The following is a 20,558-nucleotide window of genomic DNA, read 5'->3' as shown; positions in this document are numbered from 1 at the left end:
CGTTGACGTTCCCCTCAAGAGTCATCTCATGGACCCAGCAAAGTAAATAACCAAAAAAAGAAAGCGAAAAGAAAAATTCGTCTTGTTGCGTCAAATGGCTTTCTCTAAGCACATCCGGCTCCGCCTCAGAACGAGAGCCGTGCTGTTCAAGATTGCTCTTTAGGGTATCTTGACCAAATTTTGCTCCATGGCCTCCGTACGGCCCTCCCCTTTCCACCCATCCCTCATATCTCTTCCACTCCATCATCAAATCGTTTGTGTCCTTCACTCCTCATCAACCTCCTGGCACCAAGGATGCGCGAGAACCTGGTTGATGTCATATCTCGCAGCCACATCCCGGTTAAGCATGCACCGCACTAGATCGATGCTCTCATCGCTCATCGTCCACGGGACTCGAAGGTCTCGGTCCATAATCTCGTCAATGCTGTAGAACGGGTTCTCTTTGTAGATGATCGTGTAGAGCAAAATCCCGAGCGCCCAGACATCTTGCTCCTTGCCACCATATGGCTTGCCAGCGAGTACCTCGGGAGCAGCGTAATCTGGCCAGTTAGTTTCAATCACGATACAGGAGAAGCGATATGAGACTTACCAATAGTGCCCACAAATACGTCAAAGGGGCCGTTCTTGATGTATGCTGCACTTCCAAAGTCGATCAACTTAATGTTGCCCTCGCCATCCAAGACCACATTCTCATCCTTGATGTCTCTATGGACCACCAATGCCTTGGTATGCAAATGGCCGATAGCCTTGGCAACTTGGACGAAAATACTGCGGCACTCAGCCTCCTCCATGTTGCTGCGGAGCTCAATATAGTCGAATAGATCCATGCCCGGCAATCCGTGAGGCACCATCTCAATGTAGTAGTTGACCTCGTCCTCGAAGAAGGATTCCATTTCGACAATATTGGGGTGCTGTAGATCGGGTCGGCGCAGATAGTCGAGAACGTGAATCTCCAGAGGCACTGTGCCGAGCTTGCGATCTCTCGTCCACGTGTCTACAAGGATACGTCGCTTGGTCACGTACTTGAGGACCACTTTCTTCTGCGTCTTCTTGTCCTTGGCCAGCTTGACCTGACCATATGCACCCTGGCCCATGTCTTCGAGGATCTGGAAATCATCGATGGACTTTTTCTGCTGCGCTGGCTCAACAAGCTTTGGTACGGATGGCTTTTCCTGCTTCTTCTCGGTGGGACGCTGTGAACCGGTCAACCTTGCGGCGGCCGTCATCGCGACTTCCTTGAGTTGTTTGGTGATGGCGGATGCTGTCGACGACGAAGGCTCTCGAGGCTTTGGCTCGTCGGAATCCGAACTAATCTCAAGCGGGGTGTGCGCCGGTGTCTGCCCAGGAGACGGCTGATGCAAGGGAGTTGTCGTTCCAGAGGCGGACGCCGACGTCACACCGAGCGTCAACCGGGCGGCGTGCATGTGCCTGGAGTAGGTAATCCAGAGGGCGAAGACCATTTCTGAGTGGGTAACCGAGAAAGAGTCGTCCTGGTTGTCTCCGTCCTTGTCTTCATCCTCGTCCTCGATGACAGTCTCTTGGATTACGGTGGACTGTTTTGCGCTTCTTACCACCCGCATCTGCACATCAACCTTGAGCTCTGACCCATCCCTGTGCTTTCCGGGTACCCCGTCCGGCCTTAAGAAACTCGCAGCCGCATCTGGGCGATTTTCTCTCAGACCAAGAATCGCCGACGCCCGGCGGAAGCTGTGCTCTGGCACTACAATCCCATCCTGCAATTGAACACCATCCTCTTCCGTCAGAATATGGAGAATCTTTTCGAAATCGGGCACCAAAGAGTCAATAGCCATGCCGTCGGGCTTTTCGTAGCCGAACAGAGCGCCGCAGAAGACCGAGTTTGAGCTTTGGATCTTCAGAGACTCTGGATCCACGACAATAATCCCTGCAATGTGCGGGAAGCTCGAGACGCGTAGCTCTGTCTTGCCCCGTATTTGCTCAACACTGCAGGGAATGTTGACTTTGCTCGGGTTTGGGCATGTGAAAAACTTACGCCTCGCAATCTGCGCAAAGTCTACCTCGCCAGTGCGAGGGTCGATGCCTTGCCGAGGAATGCGTGGGATCAGCTTGCCAATATCCACGCCAGGTCTCAGTGACTCAAAGCCCCAAATTGGTGCTGTTGCTCCTGAGATTTTCTGGACAATGCCGTCGTCGTCGAGCTCTATCTGGGCCACGTCTTCGTGAATTTCCTCAAGGACCCAAATGAGACCAACCCGCTTCTCCTTTACCCACAAACTTGCGGAGCCCGTCGCACCGTTTCGTTTCTGGATTGGAACCACGTCACCGCACAAAAGGACGCCTCTCGACCGACTGCTCTGGTGCCGTGAGCTTCCCCTGAGTTTGGGCGGGTTGGGATCTCCGCTGTGGACGGTTTGCGCCTTGCGAGTGACCACTTTCGGGGGCTGTGACCTAGAGTTCGGCTTGCTCAAGAGCTGTGCCGTAATCCCACCTCGTCCGCCTAAAAGTGACGTCGTTGAGGCAGCAGATGCAGTCGGTGCAGGCGCAGTTGTTTTTGGGATGTCTTCTGCCTCCTTGATTGTGTCTTCAGGGTCCATCTGAAGCAACTTCTTCTCCAACCAGTCTCTCCGCTCCTCTTGAACAACCTCCAGTATACCCATCCGTCGCACCTCTGCCTTTGTAACTCCGAACACCAGGCAAGCCAGGTCGTTGGCCGCGATAATCGTCCATGGCGGTTTTGACTCTGTTGTGAAAATGGCCTGAGCTGCTGGAACCCACCGCGTCGAGTGCCCATGCACGGCTGCGCCAAGTGCACTTGGCATGTTCCCTGCGGACAGAGGGTGTGCTGTTGTTGGTGAAGCTAACATTTCTTGAGCTGCTAGGTACGGTTGTGCCATGGTGTCAATGAGCTGTTGATGAACCGAGACCGGGAGCGTATCTGTCAGCGTTCGCTTCAGGCTAAGTCTTCGAGACGGCGGCGGGGATGTTTTTGCAGTCGTTCCACTCTCGTTCGTCGGCGTCCTGCTCGAGTTTTCCGATTCACTATCGCCCGTGGCGACTTTCGGGGCTTCATCTCGCTGCTTTATTGACGGTCCGTCGTTCGGGGGGAATGTTGCAAATTGTGTCGTAGTGGGAGACGCGCTTAGAGACTGAAAGGGTTCAGGGCTTGATGTTCGAGGAATGAAGTTCGCTTCAAAGAGATTCTCCCCCGAAACTTGCGGGGGCCCTGTCAAAGGACCGAGGATGGACTGATCCATGGATGGGAGGTTGCCCGCTCCGACAAGTTGTGCCCTAGCCAACAAATCCAGCATGTTCTGAGTCTCGACATCCCCGGAGGCTCTTGCCTGGGCGCTCGCAAGCGCAACGTTCGAGGGCGAGACGGACCATCCCATCCGATCTTTCATGAATTCTATGGATCGCTTGAGGACATTTTGCCGGTTATGTATGTACTCCTCGGACTGGTGGGCGAAAGAGAAGGAGTGTAATGATTCGGAGGGGAAACGGGAGAGGTCTTCGGAGAAGTTGGGCGATGAGGGATGAGAGCTGAACGGCATGCCGGAAGGGTTCGCGAGTAGTGTTGTCATAGATGTTGACCTCGATAGACCGATAGAAGAACTTCTGGAAGGGGCGGCGGAGGGAGCTCGCGAAGACGGTTGTTGTCGGATTCGACGTAATCCGGACAGACCGAGGCCATGGTCATGGTCTGTTACGATTGAGGATCTATGACTGGAAAAAGACCTGTCAGCACGGTGATGCCTCAAATGACTGGATTGCCATGTGATGGCCCAGCTGCCACCCAGTGACATCTGAGGCGGTGCGGCCGCGCCCGTGACACCCTTCACGCTTGTCGCTAAGCAAAACCGCACTGCAAGGTGCTGCCTCCTCTGCCAAGATACAATAACTCCCATGATGTTGTACTCGAATCCCACTTGGAATTGGCTTGTGGCGTGAGCCATTGCTTGATGCGCCTACGAGGGCCAGGCGCATCCCAAACGTGAAAGGCCCCTCTGTTTCGTTGCCGAGACGCTTGCCTTGGCAGCTCTCAACGACGTCCAACTCCTTCACGAGCCCGCAATCGGCTCGGCAGCTTTTCCATTCAAGGGATATCGAGGTGTATTTGTGGGCGAAAGAACCAACCTTGGCACATGGTCGCCGCCCTCTGCAGCAGTTCCGGCATCGAAGGAAAACCGCATTCGGCCGCGGCCGGTGTTGTTGTCGTCGGTTATAACGGCGAGGTTCCCGGTGCTTCGGTTCTTTGGGAGTTGCAGTTGGGTTGTCGGGGTTCTGCTCCTTCCGCGAGGTTCTTCGTGATGTGAATCGGTGCCTGCGAGCCATGGAAAGGTCTGGGTTAGAGAGGGAGGAGCATCTTGGGGTTTTGGAGACGAGATGCGGGCTCTGCGTGGGTTAACGAAGGACGTACCATTGTTGTGAGGTCCCCCATGCGTCTGTAGCATAGTTGAATAAAGATAGGCAGTCGACTCGGACAAATGTCAGGGTCAAGTAAATGCGGGCAGGAGGCGGATTCGACGATGCAGGCTCGGATTCGGCGGGGTCGAGTAGTGACGGTCGTTCTGGGAGGTATCGGGGTGCGGTCTCGTCTGCTCTAGAACGTGGTGGTGGGAGAGAGCAAATGACAGTACCGGCGGTAGGTAGGTGTGTTGCTGGCCGAAAGGTAGTTAAGGTATGGTGCTGCTGTACGACAGTGGCTGTTCCGGCTTAGGTGGGAGGTAAATGAGGTACAGATGGAATTGCTGCCCAGAAGATACCTCGGGCAGGTAAGGTGGTGAGGCAGGGAGTCAGTCAGTGGTGAGGTAAGTTAGGTAGATCAGGTTCGGTGGGCAAGGTTTGCCACAAGGATGAGAGTGTGGGAGTTTTCGACGGGTGGGTGTACGGTAAGGAACGTTTTGTTTTTCCTGCTTTGGTTGCTGGTGGTGCTGGCGTTGGCGCTTGTGCCGCAATGCTGGTGGTCCGACCAGAATAGAGGAAAGCGAACGAGGGAGGGGAGGCTTTTCAGGAAGGATTGATGGAATGATCCAACAACAAGCGGTCGGGGAGAGAGAGCGGGAGAGATTGTAGGTGAAGGTGAAGCTGAAGAAGCTGGTCCGTGTAGCAAGCAGCAAGCAGTGGTGGTGGTACCAGTCAGGTGCGATGCGGTGCGGTGCTGTGCGGTAGAGCAAGCAAAATGCAAGCAAGTAGCAGCAAAATCCGGTCGTAAAGACAGACGGACGGAGCAGGAGCAGGAAGCAGGAAGCAGAGACGCGGACCTGCTCTGGCGGTGGTCCAGTCCGGTCCAATTCAACTCACCGAACGGCTAGGAAAGGGAACGTGAGTCGTCTCGCCGTCCCGTGCTAGTGCCACCTCAGTGCCAGCGCGCGCCAATGCCAGAATGCCAATGCCAGTGTCAGTGCCGGTGTCAATGCCGCAACCGGATGTCCCTGCTTGGTGGTGCTGGACTCTGGACTCTGGACTCTGGAGTGCTGTACGGATAGAGTGCAGAGTGCTGCGTGCTGGGCTACCTTGGTCCAATCTGTTTTACCCTTTCTCTATGCGTCTCTTGGCTCGTCTCTTAATCACTCGAGATCCCACTCTGCTTCTGTGCCGTTGACAAGCGCAACAAGACAGAGTCAGGCAGAGAGTATGGAAGAGGGGTGTAGAGAAGGCGAGTGTGGTCGTCTTCCAAGGCAATGCGAGTGACTGGCTTTAACACCCACGTGCGGCTGGCCTCGTGAAAGAATCGTCTGCCGTAATCATCCAAGATGACCTAAGACAAAGTCTCGAGAAGTGACAGAAAGCCTGGGGGGTTGTGTGGTGTCCACGGTCCTGGGCGATTCAGTCCACACTGTTGCGGCAGATGCTTGTCCGAAAGTGAGGGGCGGTCTCGAAGGCCTGGAAATTTCCACTCGTCAAGCGAATCCAATGATGCCGAAGACTGGAGGGCCTTGGAAGTAACAGTGGGCGGCACGTCACGGACGAGGGCGGCGTGGGCGGCGGATGGGCGGGCGGGCGATGAAGATGAGGGATGGACGATAGACAGAGGCAGCACAAGCTCACTCGGTGTCAAGTTGAGATGATTCGCTTTAGGAGGAGTATGTTTGACGAAGAAGGAGAAGGACAAGTTTAGGGAAAGGGGACGAGGGGTGGAAAATCATAGAGACTGAGGGATAGAGAGAGAGAGAGGGCGGGGGAGGGAAAAATCCAAGTCCACTTTCTGCCTCCAGTCATCGAAAATTTTGAGATGCATCTGCGTACTCTCTCTACCGTGCACTGCACCGCACACTTTTCATGTCAAGTAGCCTCATGAAAACCCTCGTCTCCTGTTGAGAAACCCCCTCCCAAATCCGATTCTCGTGTAGTCGTTTGCAACTTTGGTGGGCGCACAACATGGGTTGCAGCTCGACTTACAGCGCCGAAAAGCAAATACATCACTGATTGGGGGGCTTAACATGCGGTAGTGGCCCTGGGAAAGATGGCTGCAAAGTGGGGGGGATCACACCTGAAGCTCGTGCCGCTCACATCTCATCAAGCTGTAGCTCACCTCATCTCATGCTGAAGCTCACTCCCGTCTCATCACACTCTCACTTCGTTCACCACCTCGCCTGAAGCAGGCGGGAACATGCACGTGAAGCAGCAAAGCTCTTCAGCTGGACTGGCGGTGGACCCACCACGATATTGAGCGGCCCCAATCTCCCGGGGGGAACACCAGCAAAAGAAGGGACAGCATATCCCGGGATACGTCACAGTGCCGCAGCCAAGGCCGACAACATAATGCCTGGCTGAAGGCGCTGTTGAGCCATCACCGCTCAGATTGGCCCGATGCCTAGCGCCTCTCAAACATCCTCGATACTCATTGGGCAATGCCTCTTGTCCGTAGGTGCTCTGGGTACGAATTGCCCTGCTTACCATCCGAGGCAAACGTTATCGATGCTCATCGCTTGCCAAACCGCCTGAATTAGGACAAGGAGATGGACGAGGTGGGAGGCGATAAGCCAGCTAATAGCTGCCAGGCGAACAAAACAAACATTCCGTCGTCCGCCCACCAACCACAAGAACAACGGGGCAGATCCCTGTAGGTATCTTTTTCAAGGCGTAGGTAACAACGCAACCTGCCCACTAGCCAGATCCAAGTCGTCGTCTGCCATGCTTTGCATATCAAGCATATGGCAGCGTGTTCTCCGGTGAAGCCATCTAAGAGCCTCTTCATTAAGCTTATCGACTCGAATTGCGAAAGCCTGAAGTCAAGAGCCGAGGCCGTGGCAATAACTCCCACAGGAGCGGCTGAACAGTCCATGGTATTGCCTGACTTTGTCAAGGTTTGCTTACCCATCTCTAAGCAAAATCAGGAAGCACAAGATTGGCGAGCTGGCCATGTGGACCATAAGGATGCTCTGAAAATGATCCATTCTCCTAAAGCGTCGATGGATAAGCTGCGCCTTGTCAGTGTCCTTTACCAGGTTACCTTTGGGTGTATACTTGAGCCGTACTTCCGTCTCTGCGGAAAGTCGGCCCAGGGTACAGACAGAGACGGGGCCACGGCCGTGGGCCGTGGATGGTCAGTCAAGGTCAGTTGCGAATGTAGCATTGCTGGAATCGTGAGGACACACTCGTGGTTCCTCTCATTACCTTGGACAAGTTGTCGTTTCACTGAATCATGGTTGGCACCATACTTAGGTAAGCAACCGGCTGTCGACGAGAATTTCGGCGACATGGTCGCCATCCACGCTTGCCGATTAACCCCGCATTTGGCGTTGTGTTGGCTGAAATCGAAGGACTTCAATGCTATCAAGTTTGCTATGACAGCATGGCGACCCTCACTGTCTTCTTCTCGGTCTCGCATCTCCCGCCATCAAGTCAACACGATGTTGACGATGCTGCGGGAGAGTCGGAAATCGAGTGAGCGAGCTGGCATTATTTGCCAAGATATCAGCAGGGTTCGAGGTTGTTTCCCGTTGTAACCAAGTTACCGGACCACGTTAGCGATGAGCTGTTCTAGGCTCTGGTAACTTGAGGCGTTAGGGCAAGTCCAGAACTCAGGCTTGTGTGTTATCTTATCGGAAGCTGTCGGCAATCGGGAGGCAAGGTACATAAGCAGCACGTGGTTTATATTGACCACAGCACCTAACAGTAATATATTTCGTCCCGAGGTAGGCTGAGAAAGCAAGTGCACGACCGATCTACGGCTTGGGTCCTGCATCAAAGCTGTGGCACTCGCTATCTGGGCAAGGGCGAACAGATGCGATTTATCTCTGTTGCATACAAGCTAACAAAGCTTCTATCGTGTCTTTCGACAACTTCGCGAATCGCGCAGCCTAGAAAACTATCACTCTGTGATAAAGCATGGCTCTAATACGGATTGGGCATGAGATAGGTAGCTGGGTCACCCGATCGCATGGTGAACACCACTGGGCAAGGAGTCGATGAACAGTAGAGTCGTATCTTAAGGAAGATGCCTGGACAAGAAAGCGGCATGAGGAGAGCGTCCGATCCGCGACAAAGCACGCTTCGCAATATTCTTAGATAACCAGAGTCAGTGACGAGGTGTCGCGTGGCTCACCGCTTGCTACGTTCTTATCTCGTACCCGAGTCGCATGATATGCCACAATAGTACCCATAATCCCGATTTTCGGGCTGAGCTGCATCAGGCGACCAAGCGAATGTGTGTCTACCTAGCGGTGTTAGAGGCGCTTCACCAACGAAACGGGGCTAGGGCGTGGAAAAGTTGTGAACGTGGTATTAAGGGTCGTAGTGTCAGATTGCCATGACGGATCTGGATGCAGATCTGCCAAAGAGTTGCGACCCTGCCAAGGCTGCAAAATCGACCGGCCGGAAGGCAGAACATGTGCCTCTCAAACAAAGCACGGCGATGTCAGCTTCGGCCAAGCTTCAGACGAACAGTGCTGATCCCACTGGCGAGTCAGAATCCGGACCGATCACGGCGTGAGATTTGCAGCGCTTGCATCTCAAGCAGCCTCATGGCTTTCCTGGAGCCCAAGAAAGAGCTGAGGCGAGGATCTTCAGAAAGAAAGGATCTTGAAGACGGATCCGATTGTTGCCATGTCTCTTGTAAACGTGGAGCGGGAGTGCTAGCCCCGCCAAAACCTTCGAATTCGGGTTCCATTTCGAAGGGAGAATGTTCTCCGTCCAGGGTTGTTCGGATGCGGCCATGGCAAAGAAGAAGGACGGGGTTCGGCCGACAAAATGGCATCCTCTCCCGACAGCAGGAGTCGGGTCGAATGCCGCCTGTGGGGAGGCTGGGACGCCAAAGACAAGCTGCAAAATCAGCGTGGGCGTGGGAAATTTGTATTACAGAGCTTTTATCGGTATTGCCTTCTACCCAACGGCATGTTCCTTGACGAAAATGGATCAGAAACAAAACGTCTTACCAAACTCGAGGATGGGCTATTCGTACCTTGCTCGACCTGGTATTTTAGCGAGTCAGTCCGTTGCCGCCAGTTTCGAGTGTAGATGTTTACCCGAGTCGGACAATCGGCAACTTGTTCCCAGCAACACCGACTTCAGATGGAGAAGAGACAAAAGTATCCGCAACACAGTGGTCCCAGGACAGACAGTATGAATGCTCTGACAGGCTCGAGAGACGGCGCCGCGGCCGTGCAGACAGTGAGCGGAAAGACGCCCCGGCGACGGCCATGGCTGTTGGAGAAGTGAGAGGCGAGTTCCTCCAATGAGCGATGATAGAAACGGCGGTTCCGAGCTGCAGGTCGGTTCGGACACACCACACCAAGTGCGTTCAAGAGTTCAAGGGTCCAGCCAACACGCTAGCCAGCTAAGGACTGTTGGGTAGGTACCGTACAGGATTCGTCCTGCAGATCTGGTGTTCAGGTCCCTGCTTATTGCAAAGATCAAGAGGCGGAGGACCCTGCGATATGTTGTTGAATGCGGCAGGACATAGGTAGTTTGTCTTCCTCGGGGTTGAGTTGAGGTATGGTCGACGACCCATGTTGTAGGTTACATGACCTGGCGATGTTGATAAGACAGATTGTTTCTAGGAATTTGTCTCGTCGGATTGCACGTCACTTGACTGACAGAATGGCGGGATAAGGGATGGTGATGGTGCCACAAAAAGGAAGAAGGTGACTTGGGCAAGTGCTCATGTCATGCTCTCGCTCCCGTCTCTTGGGGGTCTTTTGGAGGGGGCAAGTGCGGTGTCAGTCAGCAGCGGTCTGAATGGCTGTGTGAAGTGGAGTCGGGATCTTCTGTGACCCATTTTTACTTACCAGAAGCCGAAACGATTGGATAAAGGGGGGGGGGGGAAGCATCAGGAAGGAGAGGACTTTCCTCCAGTCTGCACTCCGGGCGGACCCATCCTTGCCCTCCCCTTCCCCCCCAGTGGCCCCTCGTCCTTCCCCCACTTGCCCGCTCTTTGCGCCGGACCACGGGCCCCGCACGATGCACCATGTGGATACTTTACGGCAGAGGTATCTTTCCTGCGTTTCGGCCGCTACTGTCGACTTCTCCAAGTTCCCATGTCTCGCCTCTTTTTTGCCTCCTCTGGTCTGGCCCTCACTGTGCCTCTTGCTCGTACTGGAGCTGGCTTCTGCTTCTAGACTCTTCCCACCGCCATGCCTTTCCTCAGCTATACAGAGTTGTTGGATCCGGCTAGAAAGGCAGGTGAGAATATCCCAGGCAGCTTGATCCGTTTCGGCGGCACTTTGTTTTCCAACTCTTGGCTAGAAGCAGCCGAAATCCCGAACAGCCTTGACAGTTTCCTAAGTTGCTGTACATACCAACGTGATGTACCTTGGAGAGAGCATCGCACCGCCAGTGGCCATATTCAGACCCATGGCCCTGGAGGCATTTATTGGCACTGTCGACCGTCAGACTGACCCGTTGGTGTGAGTGATGGGCATTGTGTATGGCGAACCCGGGACCCATCGATAAGGAGGGTCCTTGTTTCGCCGACACAAAGGGGATGGATGGTGGGATGGGATGGGATGGGATTGGGGGGGGGGGGTGAGGGCCGTTTTGTGCATCCGTCCAGAGCGCGTTTTAAGCTTCTACTTACTTCCCTTACCCGGCCTTCGGTGCGGTGTATTGTGTCGTTCCAAGTGTGAGTGGTTTTGTTTCCGCTCGACTCGTCAACTTTTCTTTTACCTTTCTCATTTATCCCCCATCCTCCGACCTCTCCTCTCTTTTTTCTCCGCCAACTGCCACCCTCTCACCCTCATATCTCACTCTTCGCAGCCTTGCCCGTGTCCCAGACACATCCTGCTCGTGTGACCTTCCACATAGGAATCAAGAGGCCATGATATCTTGAGTCTTCGGTGTGCCATGTGCTCTGCCCCAACCCGTAAGGTCCCCTTCTTCCAGCCTTCTGAGGCTCCACACCCCGCTACCTGCACCGGCTGACCTCCATTATCGATAGCCGGCTCACACCCGTTCAGATAGCAGATCTCCACCAAAATCCCTGGACCCTGGCCACCCCTCCATCCTGACCCCCCTTCTAAGAGAGCCGAAAGCCTTCAAGACCACAACTTCTCCCCGATTACTCGCGCGTTCATGTCTCATCCGTCTTCCTAGAGACTTGTCCTGTCATTTCGTCTGCATTTCTCTGTGCTTGCGATTCTCTCTTGCGACGCCGAATATGAAATAAGACCATCCGCCGACCCTTCCGAGCCTTACTCAACTCACCGGGTCTAAGACGTGGACTACCGAGCTCAGCTTCACTGCCCCGCGCTACCTACCTTCACCAACAAAGACAATACCACCCAGGAGAAACTACGCAACTTTGAGCAAACGGCCTCAGTTGTTGTCTGACTGTGGCAAGATATTTCAGCACCATTAGAACATTTCTGCATATCCTTTAAAGGCGTTTTGTCCTCCAACTAGCCATCCCGCTCGGTCAACGTCTTCACCATGGCCGACACCGAAATCCCCGCTGTTCCGGTTCCTATGGAAGTAGTTGATGAGCAAGGTCCAGGCCTTTCAAACCCCTCCGGCAAAGCCAAAGGTCGACACCGTGTGCTATGTGGTGTGCAACGAATGTCGTCCTCGCCTTCGTTGGCGAGGAGCGGCCGCGCTAGATCACACAGCAATCCTCAACGTCCGCGTGGGAACGTTTCCTGCGTGAGCTTGGCAGGACCCTCGACCGCGGGCACCTCGTTCACTGGCGACTCTTATTTCCCCGCAGGCGCAACAGCATCAGGCTATGCCAGTGCCTCTTCTTCCGTTCCAGGAACACCATCTAGCGAAATTATTCAGTTTGTAGGCATTGACGGCCGACTTGCTATTCGCCGGGTCGACAATGTCTTACCTACTACACAGTCTCCGGGCGCCCAAACCATAGGACTCCCATCCGATTTAAGGACGACAAGCAAAGCCCAGGTCGCAAACCCGGCAGTTCCCAAGCGTGGCTTCAACTTTTGGGAGAACATGCCACACGAGATGCGCGTGCACATTTTCTCCTACCTATCGCCCAAACAGCTGGTACGAGCTTCCCGCGTCAGCAAGGCTTTCCACAAGATCTGTTTTGACGGTCAACTTTGGACGTCTTTTGACGCCACGGAATTCTATCAAATCATACCTGCCGAGTCACTCGCACGGATCATCGTGGCCGCTGGGCCGTTCATCAAGGATCTCAACCTCAGGGGCTGCGTTCAGGTCGAACACTACAAGAGGGCCGAAGTAGTCGTGAAGGCATGCAAGAACTTGGTCAACGCAACGCTCGAGGGATGCCGCAACTTCCAGCGAAACACGCTGCACAGTCTGTTGAGAACGAACGATAAGCTCGCTCAGCTCAACTTGACCGGTTTGACAGCGGTCACCAACATGTCCTGCAAAATCATCGCCGAGTCGTGTCCGCAACTAGAGATGTTCAACGTATCATGGTGCGTACATATGGATGCGAGAGGCATCAAGGCCGTGATCGAAGGTTGCCCGAGGTTGAAGGATTTGAGAGCGGGGGAGGTCAGAGGGTTCGACAACCTTGAAGTCGCCGAGACGATATACAAGACAAACAGTCTCGAAAAACTGGTTCTGAATGGCTGTGCCGAGCTCAACGACCGCGCGCTCAAGGTCATGGTGCACGGAGAAGACCCTGAAATCGACATCCTCACCGACCGACCGATCGTCCCCCCGAGGAAATGGCGTCACCTCGACCTCAGCCGCTGCGCCCGTCTTACTTCCCAGGGCGTGAAGGCTCTAGGCTACAACGTCCCGGAACTCCAGGGCCTGCGCCTGTCCGGCTGCACCGCCCTCACGGATGCCGCGCTGGAGCCAATATTCGCATCGACGCCGCGCCTCACGCACATCGAGCTCGAAGATCTCTCGGACCTGACAAACAGCCTCTTCTCAGAACACCTCGCCAAGGCCCCCTGCGCGCCGTGGCTGGAGCACCTCTCCATAAGCTACTGCGAGAACCTCGGCGACGGCGGCGTTCTCCCGCTCGTCAAGAACTGCGTCAGCCTCCGCGCCATAGACCTCGACAACACCCGCATCAGCGACCTCGTCCTCGCTGAGGCGGCCTTCATGGTCAGCAACCGCTCCCAGAGCAACGCCGTAAAGCCAAAGCCCAAGATCGGCTTGCACATGGTCGTCTACGACTGCCAAAACGTCACCTGGACCGGCATCCGCGAGGTCCTCTTCCGCAACGCGCAGTCGAAGCCCTCCATGGCTGAGATTGGCAAGTTCGCCTACGCCTCCGAGGCCATTGGCCTGAAGTGCTTCTACAAGTTCCAAATGACCGTCGACGAGCACACGAAGCGCGTGCTTCGCGGGGACCTCGCTGCCGCCAACCGCCTCGAGCACCGGTGGGCTGATTACATGCAGGCGAGCGAGGAAGCCGGGACTACCGGGGCCGGTCACCGCCGGCGCAGACGGAGAGCGAGGGAGGCGCAGATGTTGCATGCCGACGAGGAGGAGGGCGGCAACGGCGGTCGGAGGCGGGGCCGGACTGTTGGGGCGTGCACCATCATGTAGAGAGAGTCAACTCGTGATCGTGTTAGTGAGACCTTTGGGGGGAGGGGGGCTCTCACTGAGGGAGAAGTCTTTTCCAACCACATTTCTTTCGACGATTTTCTAGTCATATGGGTACATACATACTTGCTTGGCGTTCTGGAGCCACACACACACACGAACGGCACTCTTACTCCCATTACTAGATCTGGGATACATCATTTTCAAGCCCGTGGAACGGATTGAAACCGGCGTCTCGCATCAACAAGGCGCTTTCATGCAGCATATTCTGGTATTCTTTTCTCTTCACGGCTGGCGTACGGGAACTTGGATAGGAGGTATCGGCCTTTTTCAGGGGTCTCTCTCTGGGTGGAATCGAGGATTTTGCCTCTGTACTTACGTGGAGGAAACCACTTTTTCCCATGTTCATTCCAAGGTTGGATAAATAGGCTACTTCAAATGCACACATCACACAGTCCTCATTACACAGTTCTCTTCAGACCAGAGAATTGATTTGGGTAATCACGCAATGTGAACATGACTTGCATCTAAGAAGCTATCTTGGTCGCTCGTAGCCTCAAGGTTTCCCTAGTACACCTCACTGTTCAACAGCGTCAACAACTTACTGATCGCCGTGCTGGCGAATATACCGCCGAATCTTGTCCTGGAAGACATCATCCTCATCACGCCGCTCATCGCCCTCCATGACGTACATATCGTCGTCCTCGTCCTCGTACGGGTCCCGCGTGTCAAACTCCTCCTCGTCCGAAGCGTTGGCGTTGCGGAACAAGTAGGCGTGACGATCATACTCGTCTTCGGAATCGACCTCGTCTTCGGGGTAATCCGCCGTGTAGTGGTTCTCAGCTGTGCGCACAATTCATATCAGTCAAAGTCCAGGCTGTCTAGAGAAAAAGAGAAAACTCATTTTTCAAAACTTACCATTCTCGTCCTCATCGTCGTCGAGGTCCGAATCATCATCCTCGTTGCCGTAGAACAGCTCCAAGTCTTCCTGCGAATCGAACCTGAGCACACCAATCTGCTCAGGCGGAATCTCCGCCAACACCGGCTTCGAGGGCGCGAGCTCGTACACCTCAATGACGTAGTCGTCGTCGCTCTCGTCCTCTTCATCGCTCGCCTCCGCCATGGCTTCATCGCCGCCGCCGTCGAGCTTCTTGACCATTTCTGGATGGCGCTCGGCAAAACGTTTAGCGGGCGCCTTGGGCTTGAAACGTGAAGGCGATGCAGCGGCGGACGGTGAGCGCGGCGGCTGCTGCTCCATGGCCTTGAGATTCAGTCCGATCTCGTGGAGGACCCACTGGTCCATGTCGGCCGCAATCTTGCTCATATCCTGGTTAGGGGCCACGCCGGGCATGGGTTTGCGCTGCGGTTCAGCGTCAAGCGTCTTCGTCGCTGTCGTCCCGGAGGCTTCTCGCGAAGGAGGGGGCCGTCTGGCAAGGGGCTTCTTCGGCGCGCGCTTATCATCCTCCTTCATCTCGACGTCAACGGGAAGCCCTTCTGCAGTCGTCGTTGTCGGCGTGGTGCCGCCGGACGACGTGGCAGCCCGGCGTGCGCTCTTCTTCTTCCCCCGCTCTACGAAGACTGCCGTCCCGTAGCGTCCTCGCTTGGAGACACCGCCGACCTTGAGTATCGTGCTGCCTCCAGGCGAGCTCATGGCCGACCTGGACATGTGGAATCGTCTCGGCTCGGTGGCGGGGTTCTGGGGGCGTTGCATATCGGAGGCGGTCTGCGGTAGTGGCTTCTGCGCATCGAGTTGGGCCCGCGGTGGCGGCGCTGCCGCTGCCGCTGCCTTTCCTGTCGGAAGAGCATGGCTGCCCGAGTGAGGAGGGCGATGTGGGCTTGAGATCTCGTCGCCGGGCTTCGACGTCTGGATGACCGGTATGGAGGGTTGCGATGGGTGCTGTGCTGCCGCGGCGGCAGCGGCAGCGGATCTGGCGCTTGCTTTGGCGAGACGCCTCTGGTAGACCCAGCTGCTGCCGGCTAGATGTCGTTTAGATCCCGGTTCGAGTTCTATCTTGTGTTAGTCTGTTCGCCTCTCGTTCGAAGAAAAGGGAGAGCAGTCGTACGAAGGTAGGTTACCGGAGCATCTTCATCGCCCCGCTTCCTCTTGATGTGGATCAGTTGAGGAGGGGCAGACATGGTGGGCGAGAGAGAACACTAGAGGCTGTGAGAGAAGAAGAACACGGGAAACAGGGGTATTGTCAGGGTCGTGTATTAGTTGTTGTGAGTGTTGAGAAACTTGTTAAGCCCTCAATGGTTGCATCAAGAGGTCCTAGATTAGACTGGATCTGTTGCGACGTTGCTTTTCATGCAATTCTGGTTGACGATGTTTTTTTTGGCAGGTGGATTTTTCTGGAAGCAGCCGCTAATGCACACGGCAACCACATGTCGGGCGCAGTGACAAAGTGTAGAGCTGCGATAAAAAATGCTTATCGGGGGTCACGTCACTGGCCAAAAATGTCACCGCCTTCGGCAGAAAATACACCGGTGCTGGGGATGGAAGACCAGAAGGCCCCGCCATTTCCGATCAAGATTGAGCTTTCCACCCTTAAAGCAGAACAAGCGTCATTGGTCTCGACGCAAGATGGGAGACGGCCAAATGAACGCATCAAATGATCCGAGAACGCTTCTTCAGCAACCCCATTGCTAGCTTCTTGGGTTTGCTATCCTTTTACTGGTAGCCATAAAATTTGAGATAAGTGAGACATGGGCATTGGTAATTCGCTTTCGCTGAGTTAGGTGACATTCGAAACTACCTCAGCATTTGCCCAACCTCACTTCTGGGCTTTGGACAGGAAGCGCTAGCTGGGAGTTTTTTGCATGCGACTAGTATCCTGTACCAGTGGTGCGTGGATCAAGGACCTAGAGTCTAGTAGTATGTAGGTTCCGTCTGACAGCGGAAGAGAAGAGTGCGACTTTGGTTGAGAAATAAACATTCGAGATGGAATTGCAGCTGATTGCAAGAGGAACACCCATTCCACGGAGCTTGTTTGGCATGATGGAGGTGGCCGTTAGCTCAATGTCTGAAGTTGCCGTCTCGGTCTGGGCCAGGCCTTCCAGTTCCAACTTCATCCACCTGGACCCACGATCAACTTAGCCCGGCGGCTGTGGAGCTGCATGGCTCGTGCGGTACTAGAAAGTCTCCGATACTTTGGAAACGGGAGCAATTGCATCCAATGAGCATGTCCTAGCGACTCCCCTGGTCTCGGGATGCATCAGGGATGATGACGCACAAAGCATGCCGACGCTGAGATGGAGCAGCCGGGTGGCCCATTGACTGCGGTGCTGATAACCGCTACTCAATGCTAGGGCAATGATTTGCGGGAGCTTCCAGGTCGTGCACATTGAGCGTTGGGTCGGGAGCTAGGTAATTGCCAACAAAACTTGAATCAAACGGGAGGAGGGGATAGTGTGAGTGAAAGAGAGGAAGCGGCAATCTCGTCTCATGCCTCAGCACCGGTTCCTACTTCCGTGGTCCATTCTCGTCTCATTAGGGACCAACAATTGCCGTGTGTCATCCAGAACAGATAGTGCAATCCAGCTCAATTGCTGATAAGCCCGGGTCTTAGGTGTTTCTTTACCTTGAGATACCTTAGGTAGTAGAATCCATTGCAAACAAGTACCCGACCACCAGTTGCAAAACCACCTTGCATTCAAACTCGGGCAAGTCAGGAAGCTGAAAGTAAGCAAGTGCATTGCCTCACTCATCTAGCAATTAGCTTCCTCCCTGACCTCGTTCCTCCCAACCTCTTCCCAGTCTTCATCCTCTCCGGCCGGCACACCCCAACCTTTGACATGGCACACACGACATACGGAATAATCATGCAATGAACCCCTCCTGTGCCGCAGCTTCCCTGTTCTGAGCTGCTGCACCTCCCACACACCCAGAACAAGGTATCGGCTTCTTGATCTCTCTGCTATCTGAGCTCCCCTCACTCAGCTCAAAGCATCTGCACGTTTCTCCTCCGGCCTCCGTACCGCCTTGCTGCGGTAAGTTCTGCCCCCTTCTACCTCGTACTCTTCCAGCCCCCGACCAGCTCGTTCCCTCAAAGCCGTTTCACTCGCACAAAATACGCAGCCCCCGATTCTTCCTCGTTGGCGTCGTTGCGTGAAACACTCATCCGGGGACTCCACTCCAAATTCCTCTCATAGAATTGTCTCGCATCCTTTTGTCTTCCTCCATTTCTTCTTCTCACCAAAAGTCAATCCCATCATCCTGACGCCTACTTGCTTCCCACGACTAGCGCCGCATTTTAAGGTATCGCCCAGAGACAGCCGCATTCGTCAGCGTTGTTGCCCATCTCAATCCGCCACCCTCGCTGTGGGTTCCTAGGGACTAGGGAGCGGCTTCCTTTTCTGCCATTTTCGTCGAGTTCTCCTTCCCGAAAGGTCTCTCTTGACTGTGCTGACTTGAGACGTGCTAGAAGGGCAGCCGACCAAGAAAAACCCACCTTCCCGAACGCTCTTCCTCGCATGATTGAGTTGGCCGAGTGGCGACGAGAGTTGAGCTTCCCAACTTCAACCTACCTCGCCCGCGGAGGCCATCGTTGACAATGGTTTCCGTCACCATCACCTACAAGCAGCCCGGCACGCAGCCTCCCATCTTCGTCGCCGGCTCCTTCTCAAATCCAAAATGGGAGCCCCAGGAGATGGACTTCACCACCGAGGATGGAGGAGAACACACCTTTTACAAGAACATTGAGGTTCGGCCAAGCACGCAGATCGAGTACAAGTTCCGTGTTGGTTTAGGAGACTGGTGGGTTCTTAATGAGACTGCAGCCATAGGAAAGTTTTCCCAATGCTTCATTTCCAGAGGCCGTGTCTAACATGCAGTTAATCTATAGTTACCGACGAATCTGGCAATCGCAACAATCTCCTGACAGCACCCGCGTCTCAAGAGTTGAAGCAGCTCAATGGTGTGAACGGCGACAACCAATCCACAAGCAAAGACACTTCAACTTCCGAAGCCGTGGACGCCTCGAAAGCTGCCAGAGACCACACTGCTGCCCAGCTTGAGCCGAAGACAAAGGTCCAAGATTATCTCAAGGACGAAGAGCGGCAAAGACCCTCATCGACCCCAATTGGTCAGGTTGCGGACACCGCTGCAGAGGTCGCCGATACCGCCGAGGAACTTGACGCCGAGGTCGACATGTCTAAGCTTGCACCGCTCCCCAAGGGCGTGGAGCACCTCAAAGATGAGGAGAGGAAGCGTCTGTCTTCGACGCCGATTGAACAAGTTGCGAGCACTGCGGCTGAGGTGGCCGATACTGCCCAGAAGTTGGACGCTGATGAGGTATGAGCCAAAGAGGCGGCAGACTAGTATCTTTGGGGCTTATATTGACACCATGTTAGGACCTTAAGGGAGAGGATTCGGACGATTGTCCCGCACCTCTGTTCGCCCACGAAGCCCTTGGGCCCTATGAGCCTTCGGCCGATGATGAAAGTGAAAATCTGAAGAACTACGACCATCATAGCACTGTGGAGTACGATGTCGACAAATATGACCTCAATGATCCCACCCTGGAGCGGTGGCCCTCTAATAGGGACGGAATCATCGACGCCGTGCGCAAGGTCGAGACTGGACGCAACGAAGATCAGACTGCTTTCTATGGCGCCCCCATTTCGCCAGTAGTTGGATCAGCCCGAGCCAGTGCTGATCAATACTTCGAGGAAGCTGTCCTTTCGTCAGGTCCATCTAGTCCGGGTTCCACCAAGAGGCTTGAGCTTCCAAGAAAGTCACATGGCTCCATGGTCTCGGACAGATCGCTCCTTTCCCTAGGTTCAATTGCCGAAGAGGATAAGGAGACTCCGAATGCTGATGAGGCCAATCGAGAGAATGAGGGTTTGGTCAGAGTTCCGAGCCCCGCAGTACGGCCGACACCGCATGTCTTCACATCTCCCGGGAGCGATGATGATGAGGGAGTCGTTATGAAAGGCTCCAAGTCCAGGAAAAGCTCAGAGTCTTCAAGCTCAGATTCACCTGCTGCCAACGGCCAGTCTAATGGCAAGCACTCGAGGGATCTGTCGCCCAAGAGTCGTCCTGCGGAGCCTGATAGCCCTGCCATCCGCGTTGACCCGCCTCAAGACAGAGCAAGCTCCAGTGCTAGTCAGAACGGCGGATTGGCAAGGGCTTCTGCTTCGAGCCCCAGCGGCGAGGCATCGACTTCCGGCCGCGATGGCGGTCACAAAGGCCAGCTTAAAAAGCGCGGGCCCGCGTCGACCGAGCGTCCTGGAACCCCTTCCTCTATACACAGCGTTACAGACAGCAAAGGAGGCTGGCTTCAGGCCTTCTTCCGCGTACTATTCGTAGATTGGATCGGTGGACTGTTTAGCCGGTTGTTCGGCAGCAAGAGAAAGGCGTAAGGTTTTCTCTCTCTTCCGGTTCGCATAGCACAGTGGATCGGTTGATCGTGTTCTCATTACATTTCTTTTGTTTGTCATTATTCCTCACAATATCTGACAGGTTGACTTTTATCCGCAGGATGCTGGTCACAAGCACGGCCGCCATCGTTGTAGGAGTTGCATGGTGGAAGTTCGCCACGGGCGGCGACTTGACCTGGCTTGGAACATTGATTTGACGGATTACACGAGGGTGGAAAGGGTGTATGCCGGCCGAAATTGCAAAGAAACGGAGGTTGCGGTCAGAACAAAACAAC

The 20,558-nt window shown here is 54.7% G+C and overlaps 4 protein-coding genes across 4 annotated transcripts; 2 read left to right on the top strand and 2 right to left on the bottom strand.

Annotated features, from left to right (window-relative positions):
- Window positions 1–264: 264 nt before the first annotated feature.
- Window positions 265–3,530, bottom strand: BDP55DRAFT_542569 (uncharacterized protein; the record flags this gene model as incomplete). The annotated part of the gene is made up of 2 exons (XM_060568324.1): window positions 265–539; window positions 590–3,530. 2 exons carry the CDS (start codon window positions 3,528–3,530, stop codon window positions 265–267), a joined length of 3,216 nt encoding a protein of 1,071 aa, XP_060435107.1.
- Window positions 3,531–11,847: 8,317 nt separating this feature from the next.
- BDP55DRAFT_542213 (F-box domain-containing protein) lies at window positions 11,848–13,908 on the top strand (the record flags this gene model as incomplete). The annotated part of the gene is made up of 1 exon (XM_060568290.1): window positions 11,848–13,908. One exon carries the CDS (start codon window positions 11,848–11,850, stop codon window positions 13,906–13,908), a length of 2,061 nt encoding a protein of 686 aa, XP_060435106.1.
- Window positions 13,909–14,472: 564 nt separating this feature from the next.
- On the bottom strand, window positions 14,473–16,041 carry BDP55DRAFT_627077 (uncharacterized protein; the record flags this gene model as incomplete). The annotated part of the gene is made up of 4 exons (XM_060571705.1): window positions 14,473–14,485; window positions 14,511–14,748; window positions 14,824–15,912; window positions 15,969–16,041. The coding sequence occupies 4 exons, from the start codon at window positions 16,039–16,041 to the stop codon at window positions 14,473–14,475; spliced, it is 1,413 nt and encodes a 470-aa protein (XP_060435105.1).
- Window positions 16,042–18,455: 2,414 nt separating this feature from the next.
- BDP55DRAFT_542028 (uncharacterized protein) lies at window positions 18,456–20,265 on the top strand (the record flags this gene model as incomplete). The annotated part of the gene is made up of 3 exons (XM_060568277.1): window positions 18,456–18,720; window positions 18,747–19,195; window positions 19,255–20,265. 3 exons carry the CDS (start codon window positions 18,456–18,458, stop codon window positions 20,263–20,265), a joined length of 1,725 nt encoding a protein of 574 aa, XP_060435104.1.
- Window positions 20,266–20,558: the final 293 nt, after the last annotated feature.

Source organism: Colletotrichum godetiae (assembly GCF_030913485.1).
Source record: "Colletotrichum godetiae strain CBS 193.32 chromosome Unknown BDP55scaffold_4, whole genome shotgun sequence".
Taxonomy (NCBI): domain Eukaryota; kingdom Fungi; phylum Ascomycota; class Sordariomycetes; order Glomerellales; family Glomerellaceae; genus Colletotrichum; species Colletotrichum godetiae.
The sequence above is the reverse complement of the archived record's forward strand: the minus strand, read 5'-3'. Positions and strand labels throughout refer to the sequence as shown.